The sequence below is a fragment of the Hetaerina americana genome, unplaced genomic scaffold (genome assembly GCF_022747635.1).
Source record: "Hetaerina americana unplaced genomic scaffold, ioHetAmer1.1.p SCAF_2, whole genome shotgun sequence".
Taxonomy (NCBI): domain Eukaryota; kingdom Metazoa; phylum Arthropoda; class Insecta; order Odonata; family Calopterygidae; genus Hetaerina; species Hetaerina americana.
The window spans coordinates 102893826-102912257 of NW_027286763.1; the positions used below are offsets into that span (position 1 = coordinate 102893826).

At 34.6% G+C, this 18432-nt stretch overlaps 1 protein-coding gene across 1 annotated transcript; it reads left to right on the forward strand.

The window, feature by feature from the left end:
- The first annotated feature begins 491 nt into the window (after positions 1-491).
- On the forward strand, positions 492-12514 carry LOC139688354 (BTB/POZ domain-containing protein KCTD9). Its single transcript, XM_071585882.1, has 8 exons — positions 492-796; positions 867-988; positions 1076-1315; positions 1408-1565; positions 1826-2049; positions 2141-2336; positions 4638-4771; positions 7589-12514. The coding sequence occupies exons 1-8, from the start codon at positions 749-751 to the stop codon at positions 7793-7795; spliced, it is 1329 nt and encodes a 442-aa protein (XP_071441983.1). The 5' UTR covers positions 492-748; the 3' UTR covers positions 7796-12514.
- Positions 12515-18432: the final 5918 nt, after the last annotated feature.

Here is an 18432-nt window from a genome sequence, read left to right on the forward strand (position 1 = left end):
TCTCTCGAAGAATTCCGACGCTGATGGCGCTGACTACGACTCTTAACGAGCATAGAGATTTACAATTTGTATTATTTTATTGGAAAGTTGTTGATTAAATTTCCTAATGAATTTCTAGCTTTCTACTATATTTTTATTTACGTTGTAAAAGTTACAATTGGTTGCATTCTCAAATGAGTAAACTGTAAGGGTTAATGCACCATGTCTTTCTGGCGGCCAAGCCCTTATTAAAATAGTCGAGGTAATTGAACAAATATTCATTAAAGAAATTTTAGATTATACAAATGAAAATATTTAGACCATTAACGGAGTTTTGAACATCTGCGGAAAACAAAACTAGTGTAATTTGTACGAGAATATAGTTACTAAGAGAACAGCGCTCTAGACGACCTTTGGTGAAAGTTTCTGGATGTAGTTTTTTTGGGGATTGAGTAAAGACATTATAGTCGTCAAAGCCATACATGTTTCACTCATTCGTGTATCATCCCACAGTTAAGTTTTGACATGAAATAGTGTAGCATAATGTATATAACAGAAGAAAATACATGTAACCTCTATGGAATTACGCATATGTACAGATTTTAATCCAAAATTTGATAGTTGATGTATGGTCTTTGACATTTACAGAATTAAGTCGCATTTAAAGACCGGAATATCATGACAACCTTCGTATAAATCAGTTTGTTAAGTTGTAAGAACTTTAATCACTGCGTTATTGAATCCTCAGTCTGTCCATATTTATTGGATCATGAAGCGTGTGATTTTATTTAAGAATGGCACCGAGGTCGATGGAAAGGTAGGTTGGGAAATTTCTTGAAGCGTTTTGAAAATTTGATAGGAAATAAATGTCACTGTCTGCTTCTTAGGTCGTGCTTGTCACGCATTCGCTGGAAGAGCTGTTGACAGCAGCTAGTTTCAAGTTTGGAATTGAAGCGAAGCGTCTGTTTACATCCCAAGGTGGAGAAATAGATGATATTAAACTGATAAGGTGAAGGAAAGAACCTTAAAAGTTAGCGATATTATAAATAAACTGATTAAATTTCAGTTTCAAAGAATTTCTGTGTTATTTCTTCAGGGATGATGACATCTTGTATGCTTCGGAGGGGGAAGAATTCCTAAATCTGAAATATAACTCTTCATCAAACTCTCAGTCTCTAAATTCATGCAGCGGAAAGTCCATTTATTCTTATGCGACACATTCACTGCCAAGGGCTCGCCATAATGAGGATTGGGTAACCCTTAATGTCGGAGGAAAACTATTTACAACTTCTAGAGCAACACTGACTAATAAAGAACCTATGAGTATGCTGGCAAGGTATGAATCTTCATTATGTAATATTTCGCTTTCGATATGGCCTCAATCATATATTGTAGTTCCAGCTATTTTATAATTTTTTGTTACTTAAGGATGTTTGCTGAAGGTGAAAATGGTTATAATATGATACCCAGCAATGTGGATGGTAGTGGTGCCTATTTAATCGATAGAAGCCCAGCTTATTTTGAACCAATTCTCAATTATCTCCGTAATGGACAGTTGATATTCGACAAAAACATAAACCCAGAAGGTTAGTTTTTATTTGATTTTCACACCGTGCATGAGTTGTTAAAATTGATGATATCACAAGTAAATCTTTTAATTGAAATATTCAAGAAACAAGTCTAAAAACCCCATAATGTAGATGTAAAGATTGATATCATTTGAATGTTTTAATGCTCGGTGTTATTGTGTTAGATCCAGCAAGAAAAGAGACTAGAATTTGCCCGTCCAAATAGTTTTCATGGGAATGGCAACGATTTCATTGTTAATATTGATGTTTTTTTATAGGCATCTTGGAAGAAGCACGGTTCTTTGGGATAGAGTCCCTAATTCCTCAGCTTGAAGCTGCAATCGTCAGCAGTCAGTGTCCTCTTGATAAAGTTCCCCTAACCCGAAGAGATGTTGTCAATGCCTTAATTACCACTCCATTCACAACTGAACTGAGATTTCAAGGCGTCAATTTAGCTGGTGCTGATCTATCTCGACTTGACTTGAGAAATATTAATTTCAAGGTTAGCTGTACAGATATGTTTTCCCAGTGTGCTCTCTCTCTCTCTAATGGTATTTATGATAGTTGATATTTTATTCATCCCTATGAAATAGTATGCCTGCTTGCATGGATGTCGGATGGTTGGAGCCAACTTGAGCTGGTGCTGTTTAGAACGTGCAGATCTGTCTCATGCCAAATTGGAGGGCGCTCAGCTGTTGGGAGTGAAAATGCTGTGTGCTAATTTAGAAGGAGCCAGTTTACGTAGCTGTAATTTTGAGGATCCTGCTGGTAGTCGTGCTAATATGGAAAGTAAGGAAATTCTGTTCTAATCTTGGTTGGTAGATAATATTATGGCCTGGAACAATTAAAGAAAGGGAGGGTCCAGACAAAATTGAGATTGAGTATGGGAATGAAAATTTAGTCTTATGTAGAACTAGTCGGGTCTAACATAGATATTCTGCTCGAGGAGGTAGAACATGATTAATGCGTAAGTTACAAGTCCAGAAATTTCTAGCAAACGTTGGGAGCCTTTATTTGCAATCTGAAGTTCATATTTGTGTATATTTTAAGCCTTAAATAATGTCCATTTTATTGTTCTCTTTCCAATTAATGATGGATCAACATTTCATTCAATTCTGTGGGCAATCAGGCTAGGTCTATGATATCCTAATCACTAGATAACAAATGAAAAGGTCAATCTGAAATTCATTCTAGCTTATTCTAGGTGTTATTTAAAAAACACATTTGAATGTGATATGACTGTTAAGTCTGCCTAATGATTGAATACAGCAGGGGACATCATTGAAACTTGAAACTTTCAAAAGTAATCGAAGTTGTGATATCAGTAGGATGGTATTTTCCCTGTGATATTTTATCTTGACTCTCTCTATCTTCTGTGTGAATTTTCTGTGTTTTTGGCATTAAAAGATAGTGTTATTTATATCATGCTCTCAATAGCGAACTCCACCAGTAATTTTTCCTTTGACAATTCATCTTTCCATTCTAATCCATTGAATGATGTTGTCCCTCCTGTATCCAACCACTGCTTTTTGTTTGCTCTTATTGGTTGGACTATCTCTCAAATAGACTCTGTTGAGAACTTTCATTTCAGTCACTTTAAACACTCATGATGGACCAAAAGCAATATTTGAATTATGACAGTGGTGTCATACCGTTGGGGTCTTCTTGGCCACTCTAGCAGAAGAATTAATGTCTTGGGCTGCTTAATAAATACAAACACTTGTGGCAAATGTGAGCAAGTAATGGTCCCTGGATAATTTTAATGATATTGTTGAAATTCTGGAAGAAGTAATAGGAGATTGATTGGGAGAAATCCAAAAGAGGCATGAAAGGTGGTTACTGAGAATTTTGATTGGTAATGGGATGTTGAAGACTGTGATAGAAGGGGGGAACATTAAGGAGGCAAAGTAAGGGGAGGAAAATGAGAGGCATGTTGGATGGAATGAAGGGAAAATAGAAGTAGGTGAAATTGAAGAAGGGTTTAATTGTAGTTAGGAGTGTCAGGTTGTGTTGTAAGGTAAGACTAATAAATGTGTGTCCGTCTTCAGTCTTTGTCCATGAAAAACGAGACTTAAATGGTAGATTACTATTAAAAAAAAATTAAGTTGAAAGTCTCAGTGAGTGGGTTATAGAGCTTCAAGATGCTCAGCTGAAATTTTGGTTTTAATTTTATTCTTGACTCCTTCCATGTACTCGTATGCACACTTAATTATGTTAACTCATACGTATTCTAAACTTCTCCCTTGAAAACAGTCTTTTCTTACCTTGGCTTGAAAGAATGTTGTCAATCTGAAAAATCAAATATGACTTTTTAAACATCCTCAATTTTTTCATGCCTATTGGAAGTGCAGCCTTCAGAATCATTCCTGTTTATTCGCTGAAAAAACATGAAAGTTTCAACAAAAACTTACCAAACTTTTGTGAAATGTTGGGACCATGTTGACAATTGCACAGCTAGATCCACTTTTAGTTTGCTGAATGAACCTCTTGAAGCAGCAGAGGGGAATGAGAGAATGTCTTTGGAAGAGGTTGTTACGAGATGGGCTGAGAATAATTTGTAAATGTTATTGTTTAAGTATTCAAAGAAGGAAGGAAATCGGGCTCCAAAGGTTGGTTATGCCACTGCTACTATGGAATTTTGATAGAATCATGGAATCTCGACCTTGCTAGTCCTCATGAATGTACTCAGAGATCCTTAATGTGTGAGACACAAAGACATTAATTTTTGAATAAGGAATTATTAAAAAACAATGATGGTATTCGCCTATTCATGTTGATGATTTTGAGGAAGGGTAGAAGTGAACTTTAGACCATATGGGTTATGACAATAGGGGTTATGACCAAAGGGTTATGCCTAGAGAAGCATCAGAAGTGGAAAATAAGTGGAATAGCCTGACAACTGTGGTAATAAATAAAATACATAAACCATGTTTTGTGTCATCAGACCCATCAAAGAATGTGAAGTATGTTGTAAAAAATGATGGTCTGACTTTATTATTTGCTGATAATGTTTTGTGCGATGTGTAAATATTTGAAAACAATTAGTATGCTCGCGCACTAGTTAAAAATGTACGTTTCCCCATGCTGTAGGTGTCAACTTGAAGGGAGCCAATCTTGAAGGAAGCAATATGGCCGGAGTAAATTTGCGGGTTGCCACCTTGAAGAATGCAAATTTACAAAACTGTGTACTGAGGGCTGCCGTTCTCGCTGGAGCTAATCTTGAGGTAAAAGATTTGGAAGATGAAGTGTGCTTCTGAACTGAAAATGTATTTGTGTGCCATCGATTTAAATTCTGCTTTCATTTGATGGTTCATCTTTATTGGTAAGCATAATTTTCTGTCAGAAATGTATGGTTTTTGAGTCAAAATGTTGAATTATTTTGAGAAAAAAATTGCGGATCAAAGCTAAAAAGTTGAACAGCAGTTAAGCATCATGTTGTAATTCAAACGTGTCATGTTTGAGCGGCATTTGATAAATGGAAGATGTACTTCCTTACTGTCCATTAATTGATACCGTAGCATACATAATGCAATGCAATGCCTAGGTATCCTTATCAGGTGTAGGCATTACAAAACTTGGGGTCACTTCTGCAGAAGTCACTTAATGGTCTAAAATGCTTAACTGGTGGAAGAAAGGGCACTTGTGTTCACTTTTCCTTTATTGCTAATATTGTAAATGGAAATTTTCACAGATCAATCATTAACTAAGAATAATTACTTCAGAGCAGTCAGTATAAAATGTGGCAGAAGAAATAAAATACTGGCATGAAAAATTATGATTAAGCTCGGCTCAGTTTTCTTAATCATGATTCAGAAATAAGCTACTTAATTAAGCTAAGTGGTAACAGATGTCATATTTCAAAATCGGTCAATAGATCCAAAACTTTTCATTCGCCAATGTACTTGTATAGTTAGCTACATTGTTGGATTCACTTAAACGTACCTGATTGCTAAGTACTATTATCACCATCTGTCGTAAGGTTTTTCTTTTCTTGGATGCCTAAAAAATACTAGTTACTACTGACCTACGTATGATAATGGCAAGTACTCAAAGAGGGCTGATCAAAATTATAATAGAAAAATTAATCCCAAGGCAACAAGCAAGATGCATCGAAACTGCAACAATGAAAAGAAGGCAAATATTCTAGTTTTTTGGCCAAAAATTATCACATTGGGAAAATGAGAGAAACCATTGTTTTTTATTTATGTACATAAATGGACCACTGAGCTAAGCATCATTTAATACAACGTGCATTCACTTTCTCTTGCAATTATATTTGTTGTATGTCTCAAACCTTTTAAAGTAATGGTAATGTCTCCAGAAACAGTAAGTTTTCCCCAATGAGGTATTTGAAAGTTTAAGCTCCTCTGAAATTGACTTATTCATTTAAAAATATTCTTAATTACATTTTTCTGCGGGTGAGACTTATAAAAAAATTTAAGCAGCTTTAAATCATGCCTATCACATTTGAATTGATGTATGAACACTAAAAATTATAACAGTATGTTAACATTATTATTTATATATGTTGCTGAAAGATAATAAAATATCATACATATGAGAATTTTGAAACTTGGCTTACCATGCTTTGGAAGTTTTGAGATATTGGGAAGGTAGCAGTCTTTACTACTTGTGAAAATCCTTAACTTATTAGAATTTATTGAAAGTTGGTCCTAAAAAAAAGTACATTTTTGATCATTTATCTGTCGAAAAGTAATCTTGCTCTGACTGTTATGAATCAACAGTCAAAGCATCATAATTTTCACTTCTCGGTAAGGATTTGAAAAAATATTGGACATAAGCCATTACATCTCTAATATGCGTAAATATACGAGGGTCATCCGGAAAGTAGTACCCGTTCGTGAAATAAAAAGACAAAAGTAAATATTAACAAACATAAAAAATTTTATTTGAAAGAGGATACTTTAAACTACTTCTCAACATAATCTCCAAGCAAATTAAGGCATTTGTCATAATGTGTGACAAGTTTCTGTATTCCTGCTGCATAGTCCTTCGCCGCCAGCTCATTGAGATACGCGAGGGACCCATCTTGCACAAATTTTTGCATAATGCAGATGGTGTTTAACAATTTCATGAACAATTGTTCGAGAAACATTGGGAAAATGCTCACAGATGTCATCAATTGTGACGCGCCGATCGTTCCTCACGAATTCGTCAACTGAGCTCACCAGTTGGTCTGTAATGACAGACGGTCTCCCCGAACGCTCATCGTCGTGTGTGTTCCCCCTCCCCATGTTGAAGTTGCGACACCACCGCCGAACAGACGACTCGTCCATTACATTGTCTCCATACACCTCCTTTAATTGGCGATGAATATCACATGGGCGAACGTTTCTTGCATTGAGGAATTTAATCACTGCCCTCACTTCACAACTGGCGGCGTTCTCAATTTTTTTAAACATTGTAAACAATCACAGAAACAACACAGGCAATGCTAGCGTCACGCAACTTGGCTCAGAGAAGGCAGACAAGCCACTGAAGCTATCTGACCTCGTTCAGCGGCTACTCGCGTCGTCAGCACTTCATGCGGCACGAACGGGTACTACTTTCCGGATGACCCTCATATTATATGTATTTCCACATCACTTGGGAGAATATTAGCTTTTCTGGAATATCTTTATTTCTTTAACGCTTTCAGATATCTGGTCTAGACCTTAAAATTTTAGGCCTGGATTTTAGGCCTAGACCTTAAAATTTTAGGACTCTCCTACTTGTGGTGTAATATAAACCGAAGTTGATAATATTTTTGCAATCCTGGAAAAAGCTCTTTGTCTGTTACTCTGTACAAGTAATGTAAAAATCTATTCGACTATTTTAACCAATTGAGGAATCTTGTTTGCTCACTTTTGTATAGATTTACATTTTAAATCTAAAGAATGTAATTATTTGAATGAATATTTTGGTTGCGATGCATTATATGTTTCCTTTTCCACCTCGTGTGTTTGTGGGTGACTGTTTGTATCGTCAGAAATGACTATTGTTTTATTTGGGTTTAACTTCAAAGTTTTGTATTATTGCAGAACTGTGACCTTTCTGGGAGTGACCTTCAGGAAGCAAATCTTAGGGGAGCAAACCTGAAGGATGCAGCCTTAGAGCTGATGCTGACTCCATTGCACATGTCACAAATTGGGCTTTCAGAGGTGCCCAGGTCTGCAGGTCACTCTAGGTTTCAAATAGCTAATCCTGTATCTAGGGATGCTGTAAGTGGAGCTGCAGCATGTAATTAAATATTAATAATATTCAAATATCGGCTAGTTCTGCTAGCCTACCATAAGCCCGATTCGTATTATAAAATCCTATTTATATTTCTTTGATATTTGGCTCAAATTTTTGTCTTCCTGTGCGTTGTATGTAATATTTATTTTATATTTTTTAAGTGATATGTTTATGTTATCAAAATATTTTATGATGAAAGACTGCTCTTAAAAGTAGCAATATATATATTTTCCAAAGAATTACCTCTATGTTTACATCGAATTGCCCTTTAATGCATTTTAAGGGCGCAATAAATATTTTCTTATGAAGAACCCCGCTAATTACTACTATGTAAATGATTTTATTTTCCATAATTTACTTGAATGATGTTTAATGTAAATATTTTTTTGCCTATTGTTGAGCATTTGTGATACAAGTAGTTGGTTAAGGTCTGTTGTAAATTGTAAAACGTATGTAGTGTCCATTTATATGTAAGTAGGCATTTTATGATGGGATGGAAGCTGTTCAGTATTGAGATAGTGATGGGATTGAAATAAAATGATTTTTCATTTAAGTTATAGCTTGTATATGTAAGTGATAACTTTGAAACAAAAATCATGTTATTTACTCTCATAATTAGGATTATAAACTTCTTATTCGTATGAAATTATCTCCTCAAAAATAAATTGCTAAGGATCTTTCAGTGATTGGGAATTGATTATAAAGATGAAGTTATTATTTTTTATATGTTTTTGGATTGGAAAGCAGTATAAAATGTTTATGGAAGCCCTGTATTCATTTTGCATATATCTTAATTTAAAATATCCTGATTGTTATTTCTTTGAGGGGCACCATTGTATTCCATTGGTAATCCCCATGGCGCCTAATAATTGGAATTTTAATATTTGACATGAAAGTTTAAAAGACTGCAGTACATTCTTGTGTGTTCAATGGCTTTATACAAATAGAAACATTGTTTTCATTTGATGTTTGACCGCAGATAGTTTTTATGGGAGCTCATGCTACATCATATATGCCTTGTGAATTATTGGCCTGTTATACTATTAAAGGATACACATTATGTGATATACTTGTTGGTTAATAGAAGAATTATTGTAGTAAATTTCAACATAAGCCTAGGTCATTAGTTTTGGTGAGATCAGAGGCTAATTTTTAAAGGGTTTAACTTGCAAATTTTCATGTCAGGGTTGCTACAAGCATGGAGTAAGTGTAGATGATGCCCACAGTTTATGTTCTTCTTCTGTCCACGTTCATATTGCAATAATGTTATCTCATAAATCCAATAATACACTGATTTATGGTAATTAGTTCAGTCCAATGAATTGGGTCATTATAGATACATAAAAAAAAGTTGGATAAAGATGTCCACAGTTGTAATTTGAGTCTTCAGTCATGAAGTAAGCCCAGGAGTTTCTTCTCATAGCACTTAGTGAAGTTAACTTATTATAATGATGTTAACCCATGATGAAGTGGGGCCACGGTACTCCTTGTTGTAAGTTTGAAAACCTGGAAATCATGTAGAACTTTGAAAATTTTGCCAGGTCAACCAGGAAGAATGAAAATAGTTTATAGAATCAAATTTGGATATTTTTGTAGGTAATCCTTGGAGCAATACAAAATTTATTTTACAGTTTCACAGTGATGGTTTAAAAAAAATAATATCTTAAGATTACTGGCCTGGAATCCTGCATCACACAGTATGTAGTTACATCAGGGTGTAGTCATAAATTGTGTGAGCTGATAAGAAGGTGACTCTGCTGCAGTTTTTGTTGTTAACAGTGCCTGGGCAGTCTGGGAGGAATTTTTGCTTATCATTGCATTAGCCTACTCAGTGATCAGCATTCTGCAATAATGCAAACAAGCATTGAGATCATGTTAAAAAATTTCAGGCATTTGGCATTGTTAATTTGACAAATCCTCGAGTCCTGTATAGTTGAAATGAGTGCGAGTGTCTCTGAGGAGAGTAGGAAATGGAAGTGAGGTGTGAAATCGGATGTGTATTCTAAACATGCAATACTTAATGTGATTTATCATAACATTGTGGTGACACTAATGCTGACTCATATCGTAAAATTCCTGCTCTCATATAGGCCTCTCTTCCCTAAAGTTACCATGGATCTAGTGAAATTTTGTTTGGAGATATCAGGAGATTGATAAATTGAGGTGTAAGCAACCCTGCTGACCCCATTTACATAATTGATTATGAATAACTATTGATGGCAGGAATGTTGTGCCTTGCAACACTGGCTTTACAATTCCTCTTCATCAATTTTATATTTCTTGCAAATAAATAGTTATGGTTGTGAGATAGATTATTGTATTCATTGAAATTCAATTCTTATAGTTTCAAATTATTTGTTAATATATGTTTATGTTCACCTGATCATGTATCCTTATTTTTATACTGAAATTGAGGTATAAAAAAATCTAAAATATGGAAGTACTCGGGGTACTGTTTGAAGATAAAAGTTTGACCCATATTTTGCTTGCAACCATTTCATTTTTGGTTACCTAATACACTTAGTATACATTATTGGGTGATTATTCATCATTGACAGTTTAAACTCATTGAGTTGGATACTTTTTATGTTTTCATTACTTGCACCAAGTCATTGTAATTAATCTTTAGTATGAACTCAAAATTGTAAATGTAAAGATTGTGGTAATTGAAGAACTATGCACTGCAATACTAGTATTTTATAATTCCTCTCAAGCACATGTGGTTCATTATCTTGTGTGGGGTTATGATGCAGTACTTATTGTGGGTATGTAAATTTTGGCAGTTTTTCATTTTTAAACATTGTATTGCTTAAAAGTTTCATATCCTCCCACGAAGTGCAGTTGAAATTATAATTCTTAATTTATTTGTTATTGTAAAAAAATGTGATGAGGTTGATTATGGAATCATGTGTTAATTTAAAATAGATGAGGGGAAGTGATCAAGAAGTTGAATTTTTATTTTGCAGAGGAAAATTTGCCAATGCTGCCATTCATGAAAGGAGTTGTGTTGTGTCAAATTAGCTAGTTGGTAGTGATGTGTCCACTGTAAAAGATAGGGGAAAATTGTTGAAAATGTTAGGAGTTATGCCAGTTAATAGGCATTTTTCTTACACCTAAATGTCTTGTATTGGCATTTTTTCTCATTGTAATCATAGTCTCTTTTTGCTATGCTAGTCAATACACAAAAATTTATAAGTGTTATTCTCAATTCAGTTTTGTACATAGGATGATTTTACACTCCCATGTGTCTTTGATGGTTATGTTTTGTGGTTATATAATCCCAAACATTCTATAATATGCATCATTTAAACTCCTGTTTACATTTCTGTAATCATGTATCTGATTTTCAATGTGAAGTTCTAAGCTTCCATAATTAACTTGTTTGCTTGGATAATGCCCACGCGTTTCAGTTGTCGTAACTTCATGTTGAAATTAATAAACTACATAGCAGTTCAGAGAAAATGAAGAATTTTTTATCTCATTTCCGTACGTTCTGGAATTTTTTAATGAATTGATATGTTTCAAATTTACATTGACGTATATGATGATGTGTCCTGAGCTTGTCCAGTGATAATTGATTCATTTAAAACCACAGCCTTGTCAACTTACGCTATCCAATTCCTTACAGCCATCACCACTGGTTTGTGCATTGATGCGCTGATTTTGCTGTGCTAAGTGCCCAATTTCATCTGCTCCTAGTTCGTTTCCATGTGTTGATCTATGTGCACTTGCATATTTTTTTTTGCTACTTGCTAAATTTAAATAAATGGAAGGGATAGAAGACTAACTCTTTCTTAACTTCTATTTCCCAGATTATTGGGTTCCGTGAATGTGAATTCTTAATTGTTGTATTAGACTTCCAATGCCTCATTTACATATTTAGGAGGGAACAGAAGGACACCAGACCCTCCTCCAAACCAGTGGAAAAGTACACATTCCATGACATTTTGTTTCATAATGCTGGAAGAAGTGTGGGTATTACCTAAGTATATTTTGAGCTCATTATTCAAACTTTTTTACTTACTGGAGATGAAATCACTTGTGACTTGGTAGACAAATTGTAAAAGAAAAGTAAACTTTCCTGTTAATCAGTAATATCTCAGGCCAAAATGATTTACTATTCTGGATTTAAAATGTATGCCATAATATCATTTCTATTGTATTGTGATTTCAAAGCAGTTTCTCTTGAGTGCATTTCTGGTCTACTAATACTGAGGACCTGTAAAGGTTTTCTGCCTAACAGTGCCAAGGCTGTGCTGAATTCTATTTCATATCTTTTTGAATTTCTTATTTTGTCTCATAACATCATCTTGAGGAATGTGAACTAAGTAATGATTTCAGCCCAGGAAAAGCTTGTGGAGTATGTGGCTTGCAAACCAATTAGCAACTGCAAATTCAAGCAAAATTTAATTGTCAGCTGAATTATTTTTAATGACAAAACTGAGTGGCCCAGTTTAAATAATTTGTGTTTTTTTTACTTTAAAATAATTAGTTTTGGCAAATGGAAAAATAATGGAGACATTGCAAAAGGTATTTTTAATGTTAAGAATGTGTAATGAGGGCTAATGTATTAAGAGTTTACTTCCGTCATAATGAGGATGTCTAATGTATTCCTTGTAGGAAGAAGTTCTGTGTAATTTACATAAAATGGACTGTATGATAAAGACATGGCCTGTAAAGCCTAATATTAGAGTGAATCTAATTTAATTGAAACCATTTAATAAAATATGAATAAATCCATACACCTGTGTTTTTTCATTACCTATAAGTAGCATTGATTGACTCTTGAAAAAATTACTGTGATATTTGCATGTAATTCCCTCATACATATGCTCTATTATGGTTATCATGATGTTAAATATCTGCAGTAAAATCCCACTTCTCTGAATTGTGATCAACAAAATCCAAGCTTAACCAATGCATCAGTTTTTCACAGAAAATTATATCGTGTATACCCAAAAGTCATCATAAGTATGTATGTTAGGTTTCATGAAGATTAGCATGTTTTAGAAGTACATAATTTCAATAAATCCAATTTAGGAATTAAATATTTCCCCGAAGTATTTGTCCACGTACCAATAATGCATAAATCATGGGGAAAGTGATTTTAGGAACCTGTGTCATTGTTCCTTGAGGTTATTGGAGTAATCACTATGTGTATTTGTGGGCTTCCTTGGAATTTTGTTTTGGTTTTATAAGAGATAGTTAATGTATGCATCAAAAAAGAGATGGGTATGCATGATATCTTACCATTAATGGGGCCACTTGTAGAATAGGAACGTGGAGTTAACCAGGATGTATTTGTATGGTTCATGGAGTTTTAGAAGGCATTCGACGAAGTAAATCTGGCACAAATATTGAATATTTTGGAGAAGATAGAGGAGTACACTGGAGGGATAAATGAATAAATGGAGCTTGTGCAAATCTCATACTGCACCAATGGGGATACCAAATGGAGAGATAGGATGGGCAGGGGAGGTAAACAGAGCAGTCCATTATCATGTTTTCTTTTCAATATACAAGCGGAGAACATGGGAAGGGCTGGAGACAAGTGAACGTGGGTAGGTAGCTCTCCAGGTCAGTTAGATCTGATGATCAGGAGTTAGTTAACCAGTCTGCCAAAGGGATACAATCATTATTTGGCTTGTGGCAGAATCTAGTTGCTAGAATGCTAGTTGAGGGAATAGAATCAATCGTAAAATTGAGGTAATCAGATTCTCAAGAAATAGGAAGGTCAAGGTAAACATTCAAGTTGGGGAATAATAACCTAGACCACTGATCAGTTCTTGTATTTGCGATATGTTATAGGGATGGTATAAATATTGAGGACATTAAAGAAGAATTACATCTTTTTCAAGTGGGTCGGATGACAGACTTTTTGTATGTAGATTTTAAGAGAAGACCAGTTAACACTTAAATATGGAACTTAAGTTTTGTATGACTCAGAAACTTGGTCTTCGAGGCAAGATGTTAAAAATGGTTGGGAGGCTTTTGAGACGTGGGCGTGGAGAAGAATGGAAAAAATAAAATGGGCCAAAAGGAGAACAAGGAAAGATATGCATAGCACATGAAGAGATGGCTACTGTGAGAAATTCGATGAAGGCAGGACAGGTGGATGCAAGAGATAATAAGAGGTAATGAAATACAATACTGAATATGGTAAAAAAAGGGGATGATGCTTGGAAAGCAAAATTGCTTGAGGGAAGGAATAGACATTTTGGGTGGGATTAAAAGAGATGGAAAGTATGCAGAGATAAAGAATTACTTATTGTAATATGGGGTTTAAGGATGTTTTCTGTCTTGTCACTCAGGGTATGGTGGTACAGTTATAATTTCTGGTTATATCAAAAACCTACTCAAACCTTTTGGACAACTACATATAATATAGGACATAAGGCAGCACTGAAAGGCCCACCTGCCCCATAATAATGTCCCTGACTGTCTGGCATAGTCGGGATTGTGATGATGCAGAGAAAAATATGCTGCTTGCCCCCCTAAAGGGTCCTGGTTGAACTCCCAGTGTCATCATTTTATAGTATGCTCTTGGAAAAGGTCTCAGCATGCAAAATCTAACAGATGATTAAAAATGACACCAAGTGAAGCTGTCAGAAGCACGACTCTGGCACTTTTGTGCTTACATTATTCCTTGTTTCGTTTGGTCACCCAGGATGAAATATGGGTCCACCATGGGACTGGTGACCAAGTAATTGTCCAAAGAATGTAAAAAAGATCACCAAAGGAGTTATGAATATAGCCTTTGGATGGTGTGCTGACCTAATAAAATCTTATATTTCATCAATGGTTAGCAGAGCTAGAACATCACTGAGAGAAGCATATTAAAATGCCATTCACCTGGTGCAAATCCTTTTCTGGTAAGCTATCCTCTGATTAGCCAAAACCCCCTTTAGTCATTATTTCCCCTTTCCTGGGCATTGGCAATTTGAATGTATTTTAGAGATTTAAGGAGTGATGTAATTGCTATGGTATTGAAACTTGAAACTTATCAATGTTTCCTCTAGAGCATTCTGAAACTGTCATGAATATAAAAATATTCAAATAACGCAGGTAACCTAAGTTAGCCATTAAACCATTTTATTCAAAAATCCTCCAATGCCTTCTCAATTGCTATTTCAGTTTAATTTTATTAAAATAAATATTCATGTATTTGCTCTTCAAATTTTATCTTGATTAATCCATTCAATAGGGAGTAGTTCAAATAAAAATTATCAGATATGAGTATAAAGCAACGTTATGAAATAATTAACAATGATCCTGATTTTAGCATATAAAAGTGAGATAATTCATATTTCTCTATTGAGTCAATTTGTTTACAGAAATGCATTATCTCATAGTGATGTAGGATTTGTTATATCCTTTTCAATATAAATTTCATTGCTAATATCTTTGCTTGTCATATCCCCCAAAGAATCTTGACTGTTTCGTTTTGTAATATTTTCCTCTGTTTCGAATTGCTCCAGTGCCTTCTCAATTGCTTGCATATTTTCTACTTGTCTCTCTCTTCGCCATCTTTTGCCAAGGCGAAGCTGCGGCTGGGGAGTTGCAGGAGGTTCAGATAAAGCTTCAGCCAGTGGCCCCAAAAGGTTCCTCAAACTTGGTCGGTTACCCCTGAGAAATGGGAATTGCATGTCTGCTAATAGTTGCAGCCCTACCAGTGGTGGAGGAACTGGAGGAATATTAGGTTGCACATTCATGTCTGGGTCTATGAATAAGCCATGGAAATAATGGAAAGGTCAATTAGAATTCTGAGGACTCGTAGTTAAATGCTAAGTCATTTACCTTCTAATTTTGGATTAAGTCTTAGTATGCTCTAAGAAACACTACCCAAGAAAAAAATCCCATGAATAAATTAAAATAAAAGAAAATACACTTTATCGGTCCCAGAACTTCACAAAGTAAAATATAGGATTAGTCAAAGAATAAACAATCAGCTGCTTCAGTGTTCCAGAAACTCTCCCACACTATAATAGCATTTATCTATCAGAACATGCTAGAGATATTTCTTAAATATATCCCCAGAAGGCGCAGATTTTATGCCTGGTGGCAAATAGTTGAAAATTTTGATGGTCAAATGAAAGGGACTTCTATTACACATAGCAAAAGAGTGGCAGAACAATTGTACATCAACACTCTGTCAAGTATTATGCCCATGTAATTGAATAATGGTGATTTGTTGTTCCATATTATCCTTAACATACATACATTCGTAATAAATATACAGACAAGGTAAAGTTAAAATTTTCAATTCTTTAAAATAAGATTTGCAAGTATACCAAGGGAGTATTTTTGCTATATACCTAATACGTCTTTTTTGTTTTTTAAATACTCTATGAATGCCAGGTGCCACTCCCCAAAAAATAATTATGTACCTCATACGAGGCTGAAAGTTGCCATAGTAAGCCCTTCTCAGAATCTTTAAATCTACAATGATTGTAAAATTTTGTAGAATAAATCCACTTTTTGCCAAAGCGGAACATAGGCCATTGGTATGAATCCCCAAGTTTAAGAACTCATCAATAGACAAACCTAACTTGTTGTTGTGTACCCTTTCTATGAGTTAGCCTTTGAAGCAGAGGTTAATGTGAGGCATTTTCCTTCTTTTTTTTAAATCGAATATAATTTGTTTTTAGTAAATTTACTGACAGTTTGTTTACGTTAAACCATTTTCCCAAGAGCAATAATAAGCTATTAAGCTTAGCTTCGGACAAATTTGGGCCCTTGTGGCTTATTGCCAGAGTTGTATCATCTGCATTCAGAACTATGTTGTTATTCTCAATATATTTAGTCAAATCATTGATATATAGCAGAAATAATAAAGGCAGTGTTTTTGTTATAGTACAGTGTTTTTCCATTTCAAGATAATAAAATCAATGTAATTTTGACTTACCACACTAGAATCTTGCTTTTAAAGATTTATGTAATGTATATGTCATTGCGATTGGCTGAGGCAAAATTGGACTTGTGGAAACGATAAAAATGAAGGTGATAAAAATTTGCAGTATTGAAAATATTCAACAAGGAATACAGGGCAGTAACAATTCTAAATATATATAAATACACACACACACACACACACACACACACACACTGACATACACAGGCATATCTTGATATGTTGGATCAACAGGGTAAAATGAGAGATATATCATGAGATACCTCTACTGACAGATTCAAGTATGTACAATTTCGTTAATCATACAGTGGATAGCCAAACAAAATCAAACAACCACTCCTATATTTTAAATTAAGAAAGTTAATGCAATGTTTTGTTTGAGCATGCTCATTATTGCAAAATGTAGGCAGACATGAATGCATATGCCCAAAATGTACATGGATTCATAGGGAACATTTATACAGAAAAGGCTGCACCTTAATACCCATATCACTTATTTTTGTGGGGTATTGTGTCAATGAGGCAGGAGATAGTGTATAGAGTATAATGACCACTTTACCTCAAGGGCAGCTGATGGTTGATTATTAGGTCAATAGAAATAAGTAATTTCAAATTATTCACATTCGGTGCGATAACAATTGATTTTGATTTGAGATAGTTTATTATGAGGGAAAATATTTCTTCTATGAAGTCTTCATCAGTGGACACTTTCAGAAAAATACCTGTGGGGTACTATCTGGTCAGTACTTCTTGTTTCCCAAATGATAATATTGGGAAACAAGAAGTACTGACAGGCGGAAGATGGCCCTTTATGGCTCAACAAATAGGAAACCCTCAACGTTTCCCCTTAAGAATGTAACATATTTGTATAGGAAGTTTTAAAATATTTCCCATTGGACTTTTTAATAAGATATTTTCTTGTGATTGTTTTAAGAAGGCTAATTAGTTTAACCATTTCTTGTTAAAGAACCGTAATGTGTTATTTCTTTTAAATCGAGAATGTACGTATGCATTCATTCTCATTGCATTTTGAAAAAAAAAGCTTTTAACTGTACCACTACCTGAGGAAATCTGGGATGCTCAAAAATTTAACTGATTTTTTGAAACATGAAATAAGCTGCATATATTCTTGAGGTGCTATCAATCTCATATGCAGCAGTCTACATGGAGTTAAAAATTTAAAATATTACATTTCCACAAAACATTATTTGGTGTTCTTCATTTTAATTTGTAAGTATGTAATGTTGTAATGCGCGCAAGGTAGACATATAATTTGGAGAGCGTTTAACTTGATAATTGTTTATTCAAATTTGATAGGATTTGGAGTCAGTATTTTCCGAATTTTAAATACATTTCGTTGGGGATAGGCTATATTACATGTCACTTTCGGACGCTATCAAGCACCAGTGAATACTGCCCATAATGAAGATGGTAATGAGCTGAAATTTTCGGCATCATCCTGCAATAGAAGACGGAACTTAAGACGCCATAACTGGATATTTATCGTGGAAGTTCAATCATTTAGGATGACAGCACTTTCCGAAAGAGGACATACCTCTATGGTCATGGAATTCGCAATAGAAAATAATTATGTCATGAACTGGAATGCTCACGGAGGTCGTTGTGCATTTTGTCTTAAATATTGCATCTGATGCGGAAGAACATTAATGGATGTGTCTTTCCAGGATTTATTTGATGAGGATGAAATTTGAAAAAGATATACTTTAGTTTACTTTC

Coding starts and splice junctions, on each gene's coding strand:
- LOC139688354 (XM_071585882.1), top strand. CDS start 749: ATGAAGCGTGTGATTTTATTTAAGAATGGCACCGAGGTCGATGGAAAG. Junction 989..1,075: donor GATGATATTAAACTGATAAG/GTGAAGGAAAGA, acceptor TTATTTCTTCAG/GGATGATGACATCTTGTATG. Junction 2,337..4,637: donor TAGTCGTGCTAATATGGAAA/GTAAGGAAATTC, acceptor CCCATGCTGTAG/GTGTCAACTTGAAGGGAGCC.